At 36.2% G+C, this 18,141-nt stretch overlaps 1 protein-coding gene across 3 annotated transcripts in view; it reads right to left on the minus strand.

The window, feature by feature from the left end:
* Positions 1–18,141, minus strand: part of uggt2 (UDP-glucose glycoprotein glucosyltransferase 2) — a 92,948-nt gene that overhangs the window by 50,760 nt on the left and 24,047 nt on the right. For all 3 annotated transcript variants that reach the window (XM_088603675.1, XM_088603667.1, XM_088603685.1), the window contains exons 12-21: positions 12,773–12,864; positions 12,404–12,554; positions 10,046–10,165; positions 8,592–8,677; positions 7,609–7,744; positions 7,104–7,235; positions 5,533–5,697; positions 4,561–4,684; positions 3,603–3,701; positions 1,733–1,830 (exon numbers count right to left, since the gene is read on the minus strand). In XM_088603675.1, coding sequence (XP_088459801.1) covers positions 1,733–1,830; positions 3,603–3,701; positions 4,561–4,684; positions 5,533–5,697; positions 7,104–7,235; positions 7,609–7,744; positions 8,592–8,677; positions 10,046–10,165; positions 12,404–12,554; positions 12,773–12,864 — 1,203 coding nt within the window. The remainder of the gene's footprint in view (positions 1–1,732; positions 1,831–3,602; positions 3,702–4,560; positions 4,685–5,532; positions 5,698–7,103; positions 7,236–7,608; positions 7,745–8,591; positions 8,678–10,045; positions 10,166–12,403; positions 12,555–12,772; positions 12,865–18,141) is intronic.

Below are 18,141 nucleotides of genomic sequence, written 5' to 3' on the forward strand. Positions count from 1 at the left end.
ACACAAACCACAGTATGAATGTGAGTTATCATTTTTTGGTGAACAAAAGTTGGGTTGATATTTTTGGGGTCCGGACCAGACTGTAATTTTTCCCCCATATGAAATAATGGAAATTCTTTTCATGGAATTTCGCTATCCAAAAGGGTTTCTGGGAATGCAATACGTTCATAAAAAGATACAGAGTATGGATCTACTCTACAGGGTAATTGTAATTGGCTGAAAGCTGCAACCGCATTCCATGAGCCTGTTAGAATATTATAAATGATTTCACTTGTTTCGAGTGAAATAAGGAACAGTAAAAACATTTTTTGTTTATGGGGTTGGGAGTTATAATACATATACAGTATATGGCCTGCCAATGATCACAGTTACTGATACAGTATGACCCTTTAAAGTATTTTAGTGGGAACAATGTTATGAATGTTGAGTTGTTGAGTTGAGGGAAAAGAATATCCTGGCCTTTAGTTTTCTTAGAAGAAATACTCCTTTTGTGAGTCTAATAGCTCTCCCTTGGAGCAAAATAAATCAAAAACCCTCCACAGCTTTCTAGCTCTAAATCACCCAGGAAAACCCTGCTCCAGATAACTAAAAAAATAGAATTCTGCACTTCTTTCTTATTTTCTGTTCAGACAGCCGCCTGATCTGAAATCACCAGTTGCGCATTTTCACATTTTGCCACATGGTTATAGACCCAGCAATCACACGTGGGGGGGAACTCCTGCAGCCCACCCACCTTCAAACCACTGGTTAATTTACATGTCGCAGGCTACAGGTACTATGCAGGAGATGGGTTCCTCACCCCCAGCACCACAAGCCAGCAAGCTTCCAAGACGCTGCAGAGGTCACAGAGATGTGGGTAGCCAAGGCCGACTAACTCCACCCTGTGTTTGCAGGTGCTTAGCCACTGGAAATCCTGGTCAAAATCTGAGGGTGACAAAGGCCCTGGCTTACACCCACCTGGATCATAGAGCTCAACCTACACAGCACTTGTTCCAGTTGAGTCACTCGGCATCTTAGTCCTTTAACCTCTGTACTGTGATACATTTGTTTCAGTGTTTTTCAATAACACATAGTTTTTTTTTAAGAATACAGTATTTTCACAGGTTTAAAATAATCTCATACATATACAGTAGTTTGCTTCCATAATGAGTCATTGCAAATTGAAACGAAGATCCTCAAACACAGAGGAAGTGTCTGCTTTTGCACACCAGTGATAGATCTGCAGAACGTGTCAGGTCCTGCATGACACCCAATGCCAAGCTGCCATAAAACTTCTTGCGCTGTTTCTACATTGTTCCTGGCATTTCGCGGCAAATATATTGGGTGGTGCGGTGGCTCTGTGGCTAAGGATCTGCGCCAGTGGCTGGAAGGTTGCTGGTTCGTATCCCGCGGCCAGCAGAGGAATCCTACTCTGTTGGGCCCCTGAGCAATCCCAACTGCTCCAAGGCTGACCCAGCACTCTGACCCCAAGCTTCTCTCCCTGTCTGTGTGTCTGCGTGTCTCATGCAGAGCAAGTTGGGGTATGCGAAAAGACAAATTCCTAAACAAGTAATTGTATATGGACAACAAAGCGATCTTATCTTATATTTTCATGCCTTTTCTGTGCCTGTATTATATTAAAAATGATTAATTTCAGTGATGAAATAACATTTCCCTGTACACATCCTATACATGTGTCTTTTGCAGATTAATGACACATTCACTGTAGCAGCAGGGTTCACTACAGGCTCACCATGTGTTTTAAGGCATTTGACAGCAGTCTCCTCCCGGGTGGCTTGTCAAAATCAGCAACAATCCAGATGGTCACTCCGTAAATATGAACATCTTCCTCTGGAAAAAAACAAAAAACATATATATTAATAACATTAATGACTTTGTTTTTAATTGCGATTAATTGGGGAAAAAAATGACAATATCATTAAAGGCATCTTGAAAATAAATCTACTTTTTTAACAGTACTGTAGAGGCTGATGTTTTTTTTCTGTCTGTTTATACTTAGCTGGGAAAAAAAATGTAATTTTCACAAAAACGCTGAAACTAAGTTTTGTTTTAAAATAATTGCAAATGTTGAAGGATAGCCTGACTGGTAAAATGGAGATCAGGAATTGATCTGGTCTTAGTATTGAGTTCAGACTGTGTATTTCCGGAACAGTCTAAGATGCTTTTGCAAGTAAGTCAATGCTGTCCAGTGTCTCCTAAAAATAAGAATTTGGAAACATTAGGTCTTTTGTTTCTGAAAAGTCCCAAAGACTTGTCCTCTCTACTGTTTTCATATACTTTTAGACCTTAAAAAGAATATAATTGAGTTTTAGCTTTTTTTTAGTTTAGTTTTAGTAGCCTAAAATCATTTTGGAGAATTTAACTCAAATATTTCTCCAGACTTTTCCAGTGTTTCCAATAATTTTTCAATGTGACAGCACACGCCTCCCAGCCATCCAATACATATCCTTCTCCAGATCTCCAGATCTTTGTCCATATCTTTATCAAAGTTTCATCCAGTTCATTGCCATATGATAAAAATCTGACCAGCTTCATCAACACCTGGTCCTATACTGCAGCCTGTCTCTTAAGACAAGTCATCTGTGGCCACAATTTTCCTAGGCTGGAAATTTATTAAAAATGTTTCCTGGACACGGAACTCTGATTAAACTCTTAAAAACAACGGGCTACAAGGAAAAGTCCATGTGATTTCTTGAGTGATAAACCCAAAAGAAAAATAGCTTTGTTATCGCTATTACTATAACACACATAACACAAGGTTTGGATTGTTTTAGGGCACATTATAACAATTTCCTTACAACAACGTCAGTTTATTACAAAAATATCTGGTGGAAAAATTCACGATGAACTTCCAACACAGTCGATATAACTTCTCATGTAATGAATATTGGGTCTGATGTTGAAACCACATGGCCTGCAAAACTGAAATAACCTCCAATATATGCACTTTTTTTCTTTCAGACTGATCAGCAGGTGATAGCACCAGCAGCAAAAAAAGCAATTAAATCTCACTAAAGTTATAGCTTCCAGAGAGACAGGACCCTGAAAGAAGTGCATTAAATCACAGGGATTCTGCAGGATGCCAAGGTTTGCTGCATAGATCCTGGATTGCACATTCTCCTCATTTCCACAAGCCAAATACCTCCACTGCTCAGTTGTCTGAATCAACACTGTGGGCTCAGATTCCAAACAGAGAAGCTGGGAGCTTAGCCAAGGACGGAATTGCATGATTACCCAGTAAATCCACAGATATCAGATAAGCATCCTTGGAAGACATTATGTTTTTGCTTTCACCTAAAAAACCGACACCAGTTTTTTCTTTAATTGCCTCAAGATGCGCAAAAGCTGTAAGGGCACATAACTCAGGCAGAAATACAAATAACAGTAAAAAGCTTAATTTTTAATTGAGTCCTTTGTTTGAGCTCTGTTACTCAAGGTGCTGATCAAGTAGTGTCTACTCCAGTGTACACAGCATCGCGGGACTAGCTTTTTTAAGAAGTGACTTTGGTGTAATACAAAATAACAAGGTTTCCTTCAGGGTGTTTGGTTTTGAAGTAGTCTTTGGAATTCTTTTAAAAAAGAGAAAATGTTTATTTCTTTACCATTCTTAGTTATGTACTTCATATTCTCTGAAATAACAGCACTCTTGTCTCTAGAGTCCAAGTATGAGAAAGTCACAGTGTCCTGCCAGTCCTGTACAGCTGAAAAAAAAAAGAAAACAATCAGTGCTATCTTGATTTTATTCGAAATGTATAATACTGCACAGGACAAAATGTAGAAAAACCGTCCATACAATTTTCTTCAACATCTAAAGATCATTATACAATGTAAAACCACTTATTAATAACCAACCAATTAAAAAATTCAAAGCACCTAACCAGTTGCATACTTCAGTCCTATTTTATTTAACAGTCATTGTATTGTTAAGCAGCAGAGTCTCAAAAAAGAATTTAGGGATTTACTGTATGGTACATACAACAGGTTCAAATTCTTTGCAACCTAGTAAATAGTCATCTATAATCTCTATAAGTAAAAAGCTAACTAAGCCCAAATATCAAGGAAGTATTTTTCATGATGTTGATTTAATGAGTAATAAGGAATTTTCTTTATTTTAATAGCAGTATATTTATATCTTACTTTTAAACAAATCATACTGTTGTAAAGTAGCTGCTACTCTCACACTAGCACAGTTTCTGAGTCAAACCTCTTTTTAAATTGTTACCAATCAAACTACAACAGATTCAAAACTGAGCAGCCAGACTTTGCTTTTGTATTTCACTTGTGTCCCCAAGACCATAATATGAGCTGTGGGTAACAAGGCCTTCTTTTCCTAAATGCTCCTAAATTAGGAAATATCCTTCCCATTCAGACATGAAGCAACCTGTGGGTGCTTTTTCCCGTGATGACTTTTATTGTCTTCCACTGTTTCAGTAACAGCTGCTTGAGATTTGGCTTGTCATGAAAGTTGTTTTAGAAAATAAAGATGATGTGTTCAAACTATTTTCCCGATACAGCAGGGCAAACACAAATAAAGCAAATGCAGAGAAATAGAAGCCTGACCTGGCCTGGAGGTGAGGTCCAGGTACCTCCTTGCTGTACTCAGAATGAGTGGATTGATGCGCGGCACCACATTTGACTGATCCATGAGGAACTCCACCACATCGGCATCATCGCTCAGCTGGACCTGATACATCACAAGCCAGTGGATGTGATCGTGAACAATTCAGAATGCTTAAAAGATCTACACACAATGAATGTCTTTGCTTATGAAGAAACCATAACGCCTGGATACAGTGTTATCCACTTAAAAAATTCAATGTCATATCAATGTAATATCAGCTTTTTAGTTTCAAACCTGTTTAAGAGAGCAAAGCCTCAAAAAAGCTTGGAGCATGTGAAATTGATACTGGTCAATGCATGAGGCTGGTTTACAAAATGATTCAATAAACATAATCAGCCCCCTACAACTCCAAACAATATTTTTACTCTCTTCTTCAATGCTAAGCTAAGAGCATGAAAACAAACTATATTTTAATTTAAATGGAATGGCCAATTGTGAGTTTTGTTACAGTTCACCTTTGTACTACATTAAAGGATAAGCAGACTAGAACCCCTGATCTGCCCACAAATCAAGCCTGTTGTCTTCTCGCGACAAGTGAGTTAGTGACATCTGATGTCACTGCAAACTTGCAGGAGCTTACAAAATAGAGTCACTGCTACTTCAAGAGCTGCGAGAGAGTACTGGTTCATTAATGCCAGCTCTATTCTTGGCAGTGCTCTGCCAGTTGAGCGCTGCTGCTTGGAATCGATAGTTGACTTGCGACACAACCCAGGATTGTAATCGCATCACCTAGGACAGTGAGCTTAATCTGCACTTAGAGCCAGGCCCTTACTGAGTTATCCACTAGAGAGCCCCAGGTCAGGAACAATATCCAGAAAGTCTGGCGCTAAGATTTAAACAGATGCAAAATACTTTATGTACTGTACTTGTATAGCACACAAACATCCAGTTAGTCTACACACAGCACATACCATAAAGACCGCCTTTTGGAAGATGGTTGTCGTGTCCATAATGCGCTGAAGAAGATTGGTCTCCAGATCATCAGGGTCCATCTCTTCCCTTCTGAAAGGAATCCCATTAAAGAGGGCCTGCGGGAGGGCACTGAGCCCACTCTTCCTATAGAACACCCCTCCTGCCTGTCAGGAGGTATATTACAGTTAACAATCCGGGAAAAGGCAATCTCAGATCATGTTCTTACGGCTTCTGCAGTTTCTCCTAATTTTTCTATTCACTTCCATCAATCCATTCAATGCATTTTACAGATATATTAAAAGATGTTGTTAAATGTTAATGTTAAAAGTGATGTCCAGGAAATATTTTTTTTTCCACGCAACAATTATACGGTCTTGTCCAACTTGCCTAAACTATACGTTTTCATTTTCAAGTAATTAGCCAAATGTGAAAACTGCATGCAAACAAGCACAGCATTTTAATCACCTAAAATGTATTTAAAATAAATATAATAATGGACAGTGTCTATAGCAAAGTATGTGAATTACTAAACATTGTCCTTGCACATGTACAGTACTCTATTAGTTACTGATTAAAATGTATCTTCTTTTTCATGCAACTTCATGAGCTACTAATACATGAAAGCTTAGTTTATTTTAAATGCTTTTATGAAAGAGTATTACTAAACTATGCATCCTTGATAAACAATGACAATATTCTAATTCTATAATGTATAATAAAACAGTAAATAATATTTCAGATACAGAATAAGCCTAGGATTATGCATTCATTTAAATATATTCTTCTTTTTCCTATTGCACTTTGTAGGGCAAAGTGCAATAGAATTTATTTTTCATTCAAATTCTTTCTTCAGATCAAGATTTGCTATTCGCATACAATATTTATAAAGCTTCATCTTCCCATTTATTTAACATGGTTGTAGAATTCTCAATAAAAATATTGTGAAATGAATTTCATTGTTTGCTCGGAATTGAATTCTTAATGGCATTCTAAATGGTAACTGTTTTATTACTGTATTAATATCACTGTAAACCACTTTACTCTGTGTGGATGAACATCTACATAAATAAACATAAAAAGTATTGAAAAAAGATTATTGTAAATATCTTAACATGACATGTGATCAAACCTGTTGTTCCAAAAAATAGACAACTGATTACCCATTAAAAATATAAATGTAAAAAATCTTCACATATTGTTTACCAAACTTTACACGGCAAGAAGGAATAAAGCAAATTACACAATAAATAAAAGCATTTAGATTTTACTGTTCATTTGATACCACTGTTAATTTGCTATCTTTTTAGCTGAATTCCTAATCCAAACCTTCAATAGAAAAAAACATACATCAAAAAATAATATTTAAAATAATGTTTCTTATTTTAATTGTGTGTGACCATGCATTTACTCTGTGTATAAACCCTCTCCAGAGTGTCACAAATGAGGCACTACATTTAATTACATTAATTCTACCATTAGAGAAAGGGGATACTTAAAGGGAAGACTTTCAGTAAAGCTCTTTTTTTCCTATGGTCATCTGTAGGATTTACCATTGTTCATGAAAAATTACCTTCCTTTTGTCATCATACACAGATTCGATTCCAAGAATCCTGGGAACATCTGCACTGGGAAATTTCTTCTTCAGGTATTCAACCACAATGTCTACAGAGAGACTTTCTCCACTGTCCACCTTATTGTATATCTGGAAATGTAACACATAAACACAGTGCTGATTCCAACACAGGTTTAAGCAACTTACCACTGGTTTACATTTACTCAAAAACATTCTGACAGCTTCCGTGTCACCCTTTGTAAAGCTAAAAATTTAAATATCTTCTTCCTGACTCTCCCATTCATGAGTCTTAAAAGTGAAACAACGGAGAGGTTTGGGGCACAATGAGCATCACATCAGCATCATCATAGTAACAAGCATTAGAACTGTCTTAATATATTTAACATAAAAAAATATTCAGTATTTCAGAATGCTGAACCTTCAGAATTAATAAATAATTTCAATTGAGACTAAATTGATAGCACTGTATGTATTTTTTAACCATTTCCACATACATACTTACAGAAACCATGGACATGAATGCCTGGGAAAAGTCATACTTTTCCACTATGTAGTTCAAGACTCTGAAGAGAGCAACTCCTGCATCTAGGTACCCATCCACTTTGTCATCCGTGTTGACAACAAATACGAACCCAATCCTTAGATGACAAAAAATACATGTGATTTTTTTGGGGGTTGTACCCTATCTGAGGAAAAATAAAACAGCTAAATCTACACAAATATGTTGTTAGAGCTTACGGTTTCTAAAACATATCAGATCTAACAAACGGCTAAGAAACCCAAGCTCATCTATAACACCATCACAGACAACAGCACTGCTACTGTGACTCGGAAAATGAATTTTTTAAATAAAAAACCCTATAAACGTTTATAACTCACAAATTCTCACAGGATAAGAAAAACTTTTGTATACCCACATACTATTTATATTATCAGAAAAAAACATTTTTCTTGTATTTTGCTATGCTGTACAAAAGGTAGAAAACATTATCCTTCAAGCAAATCTTAAACTACAAGTTAATTTAAGCAATTACAAAAAAATATAGTTAGAGAACATTTGCCTGACAGCCGATATGTAGCTGTGATTGACACTAATTCCTAGATCAATGTCATCCTCTAAAAAATAAAATCCACACATTCCTTAAATTTAATTAATCATGAGACAAAATGGCAGCCTTTTAACACCTGGCAGCGTTTTAGATGCCAATGTTTACTGAAAGACAAAAATATTCCAAGAAATGGGAACCACGACCATCTGAAATCTCCAAAAAATATACAGTACATTAATAACGACAAAACTGACTGTTGCATCTTGTATGACAGAAATTCTGATGAAACATTAGGCAAATATTAAAGAGCTTAAACAAAAAAAAAACTTTGCAGTCACAGTTCAATATCATTAGAAAGAAATTAAAGTCTGATAACAGACAAAGCCCCAGAGTAATTTTGATAGCAATTATTGATACTATAATGGTGATAGCATACCTGAGAGGGATCTTGTGCTGGTAGAATAGTTCTGCCAGTTTTACCAGCTCAACAGTGTCTTCCTGTGAAGGATCGATAAACAGCACCTGAGGACGAGAACATAACAGTGAGAAAATAAACTATAACAAACTAAGCGATTTTGTGACTGCAAGCAGTGTTCACCAAGTGGCTTTGGAAGATGTTTTAGTGAAGATAAGTGGACTCTGTGGATAAGTGGGGGAAAGCTGGGTTCAGTTTAATAAAGATCATACATAAAACAAAATATATTCCACGACACCTCCACTGGCTGCCACCCGCCTTCATCTGCAATGTGCTTGTTCAAATATACCTTGCACTGAGATCAATCAAAATTTCAATTTACCCACCAGCTGCAGATCATAATTGCAGCACCTGATCAGAGATTTTCGGTGAGTAAAAGAAATGGTCCTTCTATAAACAGAAAGCTGGATTTCTAATTTTTGACATTCACAATGTTACAATAAGGCCAAAGCAAGGAATGTATTAATGGAGAAACAGGTTCTTTGATTTTGGGTTGGTGAGTTACAATGCAATATTTCAAAATAAATTATATATACTGTCCCGTTATCATTTTTAGAATAAAGAATGCAGTCTATTACTAGATTTTCAAAGAGGGCAATTCTTAGTTTTGTTTACTTCCTACATGGATGTTTAAAAAGTCGTTTATGTCCCACCCTGTTTACGCACTCCAGCAAAATGTTCCCCAATGTTGACAAACATCTTATAATACCTTACAGATAATCATTCCATAATGCTGCTTATGGAATGTAAAAGATTTAAACTATTGTGAGGTGAGTTTTGGTTGTGTAAGTGATAAGGTTTACATTACAAATGCATAAGATTAAATCAATCTCTAAACATCTGTTCTGCTATTCTTGAATGACTTAGGCCACATTCATGCATCTTTCTACCAAAGTTAAGGAATCTGTGTTAATTACAACCAGAAGCACAGACTCACAATTAGCACCAGAGGTCGTAACAAAAACACTATGTGTCACTAATGTGGTAAATTCAGTAAATTAACTTATGGCTCATATGGAGTGATAATGTAGTCCCAGTTCTACTGAGATAATATCAGCTTCCTGTGTGCTGCTGTACACCCTATGAGATTAAACTTGGTACCATCTACTTAGGGCTTAAATAGACCTCTGCTGTATCAGGTGACTCACACCCAGCGCAGACACTCACAAATAACTAAAAACAGAATTGATTAAATGTTTATTTGAATATCTGGTGTACAAATATGTATTGGAACTAGAGTTTAAACTGCCTCAATTGCTTGAACCACCATGATTATTATAGTTGTCTAGGTGATCTCACTCACTGTCTCCCATAACAACAACTTGTTTTCTGTGATAGAGCGCAGGGAACGATAATACGAGAAGCAAATTAGAACCTGTGCATTAAAAACAATAAGAGGTGTGATTAGAACTCACCAAATTGAAAAAGTTGCGTCGTATCTGGCGTATGACACCTGGGAAGGTTGCCCTGAGGAGTTCTTGACAGCTTGAAGGCCAGGTTCGGTATATGTGGTCTTTTTCAATATCATTTACCCACTATATGTATTAAAAAAACAGTAACAGTTTTTCAAATGTAAAAAACATATGAGTGGAGTCGGAAACAAGATCATTTGCTATGATTTCAAACTGTAGAATGAAATGCACACACAATCTTGTGTGCACTGTAAACTAGTGAAAACTTTAGCTTAATCCAGTGTTTTAAAACCTTTGTTCTCTGGCAGACAAATAACTACTAACATTAAAATGAAATAAACGAATAAAATTCAATCGAGCCAAGGATATTCCACAATAATACCTTTTTTAAACATCATGCACTGTATTACTGCATGATTTACTGCTAAACCACACAACAGTTTTAATCCCATCAGATTTACAAGATATGTATGGATGCAAAAATCTTATGTCCCATTTTGTAGAATTACAAATGAGATATACAGTACATACAGTATTTGTGTACCATTCATTTCTTCTTTGCAATTTTTTATGCAGATATTTCATTTCTTTCATCCATGAACATTCAAGTTTTGATTAAAATATTCACTTTAAAAAATGTCTATAGTACACATTGCTTTTAATTCAACGAAATGGGACATTATAGGAAAAACAATGTCATAGAACAGTGTATGCCTTTACTGTCCCACTTTATGTGCATGTTTTAGTTATTTTATTACCTTTTCTTAATGTTCCCTCTCACCCATGGAATCAATCTTTGAGAGACCTACTGCCCATCCAAATTCCACCCAAAATGTTTTTTTTTTTACCAGTGATTAGTTTTATTAGTTATTAATTCTGAACAAGGAAACTGAAAGAAAGTAGTTTTTTTAGTGGTTTGTTACTTAATCATTTATTGACTTATTTATTGGCAGTATATGATCTACAGTATATGTTTTATATGGATCATGGATAATTGTCAATTAAGAATTTATTAAACAGGGGAACAGAGGAAAGTCACAGATAAAAAAAAGACTACATTGCCGAGGACCAGATCCTGCAGTTAGACATCATTAAAGGTAAAATGTGCAGTAGGCCATAAACATAGCTTACAAATAGTGAGCACAGAACTAGAACATTTTAACTAGGAAAAAAGAATTTATCACAAACTGCATGAAATATGCTTCTCAAAGCTAATGAAAAAAGAGAATTGGACTTTAATGGTTTGTTAGAATATATCATTAATTTTAGAAAAAAGCCTAATAACTACATTTGTTGATGGTAATAATTGCCATAATGATAATAATAATCCTCTTTACTCCAGAAAGCCCTTTTTATTTTCACTCTGATTGGTCTTAGCCTTATTTCATTCCAGCACACAATAAAATTTGAAGTTGTTGTTTTTTTTTTAGTTCTGCTCGTCTGTGCTGGAGACCAGAAAATGCCACAGCTTTTGTAGCACTCCTCCAGGAGCAGGGAGATAATAATACATTTGCTTCACCTAACTCCTGAGTGGATTGAGGGAAATGAGTTCCTGTGCCGTGAGGAAAGGCAGAGGACAGCCGAGTAATCCATTATACCAGTCAGTCCCCAAGCCACCTCTCCTCAACCTGGAAACAAATGCCTCATGTGGAGAAACTTTACTGTGAGCAAGACTGGTTTGTACATAAAACAGTGCAATTCCTCTGCAGGTAATCAAAATTGGTAAGTAGTTAAAACGAATTGCCTGGTGGGTCATCGAAAACTTGGTGTAGATTTATATAATCCAAGGAGGAGTCTCTTTTGGTCAAATTACTTTTATTCGCAGACAGCCGCGCAATGTTTAAAATCTTTATTTAGCGGAGTCTAGAAGTGTAAAGCAAAACCCTAAGCAGCATTCTCTATCTAATTATCCATTTCATAAGGCAGCTGGAAATTTGGGTGGCAAGAATACTGTTCCAAAAAAAAACCTACGAGCTTCATCTTCAAGTCCCACTTTCTTCCACAATATTTTTATGTGCATTGAGGTATTTGGGGACATGTGCGATCCCTTCCTCAAAAGGGGCAATCAAACAAAACTACTTTTGCATTTCATGTGGAGTTTGCTGATTTTGTTTTAAAGAGCTTTGTCAATGTGATTAGGTAATACATAAGCCGGAACGCAGGTTCTCCAAATAAGCACAATGTAAGCCACAAACATAAATGCTTAACAAACACACAAATGATCAGATCATGCAGCACATATTTGCTTTCACATTGTCAAATACATCTTGCTTCTCAGGCACAAGGTAACATGCTTGTCTTAGAGTAAAAAAAGCAGTGTCTAACTGTTGTGCTGGACAACAGGCCATAACAGATACTCACCATTATCGCAGGATGTCGAATGTCTAGGGCAAAGTTGTCTTCCAGAGGATGTACATTGAGCCTCAAAAGTTTACTTAAGTCATCATCTTTGATACCTAGATTATGAAGACCCTCCATAACTTTACCTTCTCTTCTAATAATATCTAAAATGCTTAAAAGAAACAAAAAGCAAAATATGCATTAATTATTAAGTTTTTACTGACAGAAACTACATATGGAAAGGTGCCACTTAAAGGTATTCACTTACAATTTGGAGGAGTAGTTCTAGCATCTAAACCAAATATTAAGAAACACATACACGTTACAGGTGTAAAATAATTGATTTAACAAATTGTATTATGTACTGTAGATGCATGTTTTAAGCCTTACCTGAAAGGGTTATGCATATCTAAATCAATATGAAGTCCATTAATGAACAGGCCTCCTTCACCAGGTTGAATTCCTAGCTTTTCACTGAGATACTGGAAAAAAAAGAAAAGTTAGCATGTAAACGTTCTCTCCATTAAACAGCTCTGAATCCAAATAGATGTTTTGACAAGAATGCCTACTGCTAGCAATCTAAGAATTCAATTTAAAAGGAAGCTTTATTAAAAAGATTTTGAAAATCTAAATACACTGAAACCTTAACAGATTCGTTTTCAATCACCAAACAACAGTATAGGAAATGATGAACAATCAAGTAGTGAACATGATAACCAACTTAATACATCCATAGTCATTTTTAATTTAAACAATAATACTACACTTAGAAATATGATTAATTAATTAAAAATGACAAATACTGTATAATTGCAAAGATTTGGTATACTGCTCCTAGCGAGGCTGCAATCAGACTGGGAAGATAGATGTGATCGATTGATTGTTCCAACATCACGTGCATTTAAACACTCAAACTAGAAATGATCTCACAACCGATCAACTTAATCCTCAGATCTCAATCCAATGTTTGTGGTTTGAACTAAAGAACACGTTCACTAGCTGAAACTCAAAGGTTGGAAGGTTCTAGAGCACTTCAGCCTGGAAGAACAGTAAAAAATCCACTCTGAGAAGAGCATACTAAGGGAAATCAGTGTATTCCCTGCCGAAGCAGGATTTATAAAATACTAACTGCAGGAATGTGAATACATGTGACCCTTCTGTTTTAGACTATCACAAATATGACTTTGCTCTGTGCAATGCGATTAATGTTTTACAGCAATTAAGACTGCTGTATAACATTTAAGAACTGCGGATATGAATAAATAAGGAGGGCATTGTGTATTTGAAATCTTAGATTCCATACAAATTAATGCAGTTTTGTCAAGGAACAATTAAATGTTATTGTTCCTGGGCAAAACAAAACACAGCAGATAAAACTTTTTAATAAACTCAAAATACATTTTAGACTGCTTTTTTGCTTTAAGCAGAGAAAGTTATGAGCAGCTTACACAGCAAGCTCCTCACCCATTAAGTAGAAAGCCACAACAGGAAGAGTACTCTTTTATCCAATCGAGTGCAATGTTTCGAGGCAATGACTGTGTTGCTGAAATACTGCCACAGAAAGTCCTGTTGAGCTTCCAATCACCGACAACTTAATACATAGACTTCTGCCTTTTTATAAAAAATTATAGAGTCATTAGTGCCTCGTGGCCTCCTTGTAATGTTGGCTTTTGCACAGGCAGATAGCGAGAGGCCCTGGACAACATATACAGGACAAGTTCATGTGGGTAGATGCGTCAGCATGCGTAGGCTTCAAAGGAACAACTAATAGGTTTATTCCATGCTGAAAGAACCTGAAAGAAGGTTCCACAGACGAAACGTTGGGTTTCCTTTCTTCTCATTTCAGCATGGAATAAACCTATTACTTGTTCCATATATAGTACAAGACAGTCCTATCATGCTCATAGCGCTGTGATCTTGCAGAATGCTCTCACTGCTGACTGGACTTTAAAGACATTTGACCTTTACTCATAAGAGCTGGGAGGAGGTGTTTCAGGTTAGCAGCAGAATTGGAGAAACCCTCAGTGACCTGCCAGAGTGAAGGAACCATCATAGAAGCTTTTGTCTTCAACACAGCTTGTACAGTACTAGTGGTGACACAGCAGCTGAAAGACACAGGTTCTGTGTGCACATTCAATTCAGATTTACGCCTCTCGAATACTTTCATGTTGTGCCAAATAGTTATGGGTATAAAAGGATATTTCCACTGATAACTTCAACCACCAACTCTGAATCCTTTGGAGACTCAACAGCTCAGTGGTAAGAAGAGCTTGCAGTAGTACAGATGGCTTTAGCTTCACACCACTGCTTCAGGTACCTTCCTACGATTATGCCAGACGTCTGCTTCAGTTTTTTTTCTGCTTCACATGCAGTATATGTAAAAAAACAAAGCATTTCACTTTGACTTGCAATACTTAATTTATTAACTAATAGTTCTGCAGCCTTACACTGTAGTAGAAAAACAGCTAAAGAAATCCTTCTAATACACCTATCATTATTTCTGTGGTTGTGCCAACAACTTTGCTAGTGATAAAACTGCATTTATACAGCACATTTGCACTTAAAAAAAAGATAAAGACAGCAGATACATGAAGAGCATTAATAAGAGGTTTGTACCATATCTCATCCAAAGGAAGGGTTTTTTCATGCTGCTTTTTTAAACTGCTAATTAAGTTAGCAGTTTCAAATTGTGGTTTTTCAGCTAATTGTGGTTTTCTTGGATTACATTGTTATTTTTGTGACACCTAGCTGTTATCATGTCTGCTTTAAAAACTAACCATAACTGTATTCATTATATACTTTAATATATAACTTGATATACTTTTCTACATATTTGAAATGTATGCCACCAAAAAAGCTAATACATATTTTAAGTATTTCAAAAGCATGCAGTAATGCCATAATACTAATTTCTATTACTGGAAACATTTTTGTCCGGACAATCAATTGGTTTTTCATGCAAGAGTAAAACTGAATATCACGTTGGACTTAAATATTCTCGAATCTTAAAATTTCCACTTGAAGACGTCTGTTGGCTAGAGCAGTCTGTGTGACCCACAGATTATTCTTGACTAGAAAACATAATGACCATGTGGAAATGATGTGGAGTTTTCAAGTACACTTAAATCTTATAACAGGAGGCACCCTTTGCCCACAGAGTTGTGGGAGTATGGAACAAGGCGCCAAGCTTGATGAAGCTGATACTCTGGTTTTTTTCAAAAACCATCTGGCATCAAGTAGCCATTAACTACTCCTCTTATTTCTAACCTTTCTTATTTATTTATGTATATATAAAACCTGAACAAATTCAAAAAATATTGGCAGTTGGACTGCAGGCAAACACAGACTGTGGCTCAGACACTGCCAGTTCAAGCCTGGGTTTTTTCATCAGCACATCTGGCCAAATTCCCCTGGATTAAATCAGATTTTTATCTGTTCATAGCCTATCTGGGCACTTGTGAGCCAGCACAGTCATCAGTGAGAGATAAATTGTTCCTCCACCAGGTGCTAAGGTTCCTGTAAGGCACTATGTGACTGTAAAATAGTGAGTGGATTTGTCAGCGGAGGGCATTCACAGTCCTTGTTTGCCTCCAAACTGGTGCAGGGCTCGATTAAAAATAGTGTGGGTATAAAAAAAAAAAAACTGGCCATCCCATATGCATCGAATTATTATATACACACTAGAAACAGCACACTCAGTGATGATAACTACAAGTTACATATCTTTAGAATAAAAACAACACTATGAGAAACACTGATTCTTGCAATACAGCAGGGAAAGGCAGGCAGAGCAATTATAACAGAAGAAAACCAAAGTGAAAGTGCTTGAAAACAGACATGTTTTTCTGTGTTCTTTGAGTGTATTAGGATCTGTTTGAAGATGTGAACGAAGAGATTAAGATTTGTGTTTAGCAGGATGTGCTAGTAAAACTTAAATTACAAGGAGTAATTTAGATAAGGACTCGTTGTACTACTACAGTTTTAAGTCCTAATTTCTTATAACAGTACTTATGTTCCCACAAAACTCTGAGAATTTAATTGTGCTATCAAAAGAATCTGAAATCCCAGTCACACTGATACCATTAAGAAATAATTCAAGTGAACTGGGTGCCAATTACATTGCAATGAATACATGGAACATTTAAATGATGACTAACACAGATGTTCACTTGTTTCTTTTCGACATACATATCTATTCAGTTCTGATTTTTCTGGTTCTCCATCATTTTCTGAAGGATGAAAGTTATAGGAACAGTCACACAAAAAGGGCCTTCTTGAAAATGCCACTTCACACCATCATAACCCTGTCAATTACTGACTAAACATAAAACATATGGTACACTTTTATGTCCAATATAAAGTCCACAATTAACAGTATCGTACAGAATATTTTTCTGATAGGCCCGTGTGTGTGTAACTGATTTCGCAGACGCAGCTGGTGTCATTAACTTATTTATAGACTATGCTTATCAAATGCAGTACCTCCAGGCAAAAACAAAAACTGTTAATACCCTTCAATCTACTTCGCTGTTGATCAGGAACAACAAAAAGCTTGACAAATTCAGATATATTGTGCCTACTTCCAAGGCTGCTGATGATTTGGGAAGTCAATCTCTTTGTTTCTGCCTGTCAATACTGTTATGAAACAGAAATTACATTCAAAGATCCTAAATTAAAAAAATATATTTATTTTAAGAACATATTTTATGCACTAAAATAATTTAGAAACACAACTAGGTATCTAAGATAAATACCAGATGGAATGCAATTAGTTTCATACTAGCTTTGGCTTTTTACATTATTTTTATCTTTTGTTAACAAGTATTTGCTGAAGGTCTACAAGTTATGATGTATGGGCATCGGAAAATAAGCTACAAGCCCCTACATCAGTCATAAATACCCAAGACATCTTCATTTAGTCAAATCATAGACATTCAAAAGGAATGGTATAGAAACCAATGCTCAATTCTACCCAACTAAGCTGGGAAGAGACCTGAAGATGTACAGTCGCACGCATGTACTGTATATGAAAATGATGTCAGGTTGATTCATTAAGGTTTAGGTGACCTCTGGCTTCTAGGAATGAGCATTATTATGACGATACATTGAATTATTGTGTTGGCATGGGTTGTGCTGTATAAACAGGTAGAGCACAGGTCTGCAACCGTGACTAACAGAACACCAAAAAGTGAGGTTACACTGATATTAATCGGCATAGGCTGTGACATCAGCTCTCCTCTCCATTACCTGGCTTCCAACAGAATGACTATGCTCTGTTATACAGATCTCACTAAACATTTAATGACTGAGTGGTGAAATATACTTGCTCCACCATCACAAAATGAGACATAAACAGGTTTAATTGAGAAAATAATACCCTCTACCAACATCCAGTCAGCTGAAATTAATCTTGATCCACAAACTGTAGCACTGCAGCACAGTGGTACTGGCAACTATACTGAATCATTGTTTAATTCAGGAATTTTGGTTAACAGTTTCATGCATTGTCCACCAACAGCACCATGGTTTTACAAGGAAGTTTTCTATCCCAGTACTGATTAGGCTTACACTGGCCTAGCTACCAAGACCTGATAAGATTATACTAAGAGATGGTAAAGCTACTGTCAAGGTTCAGTCAAAACATACCTTCAAAACTGAAAGTCTGTGGCCCTAGGTGTTGTGTGGAGGTAATCTCTCGGATAGTCCCTCTGAATCTAATGATTCGATTACTGAGTCAAAGCTAGATATCTATCCGGTGT

The sequence above is a fragment of the Lepisosteus platostomus genome, chromosome 2 (genome assembly GCF_059453375.1).
Source record: "Lepisosteus platostomus isolate fLepPlt1 chromosome 2, fLepPlt1.hap1, whole genome shotgun sequence".
Classification (NCBI taxonomy): Eukaryota; Metazoa; Chordata; class Actinopteri; order Semionotiformes; family Lepisosteidae; genus Lepisosteus; species Lepisosteus platostomus.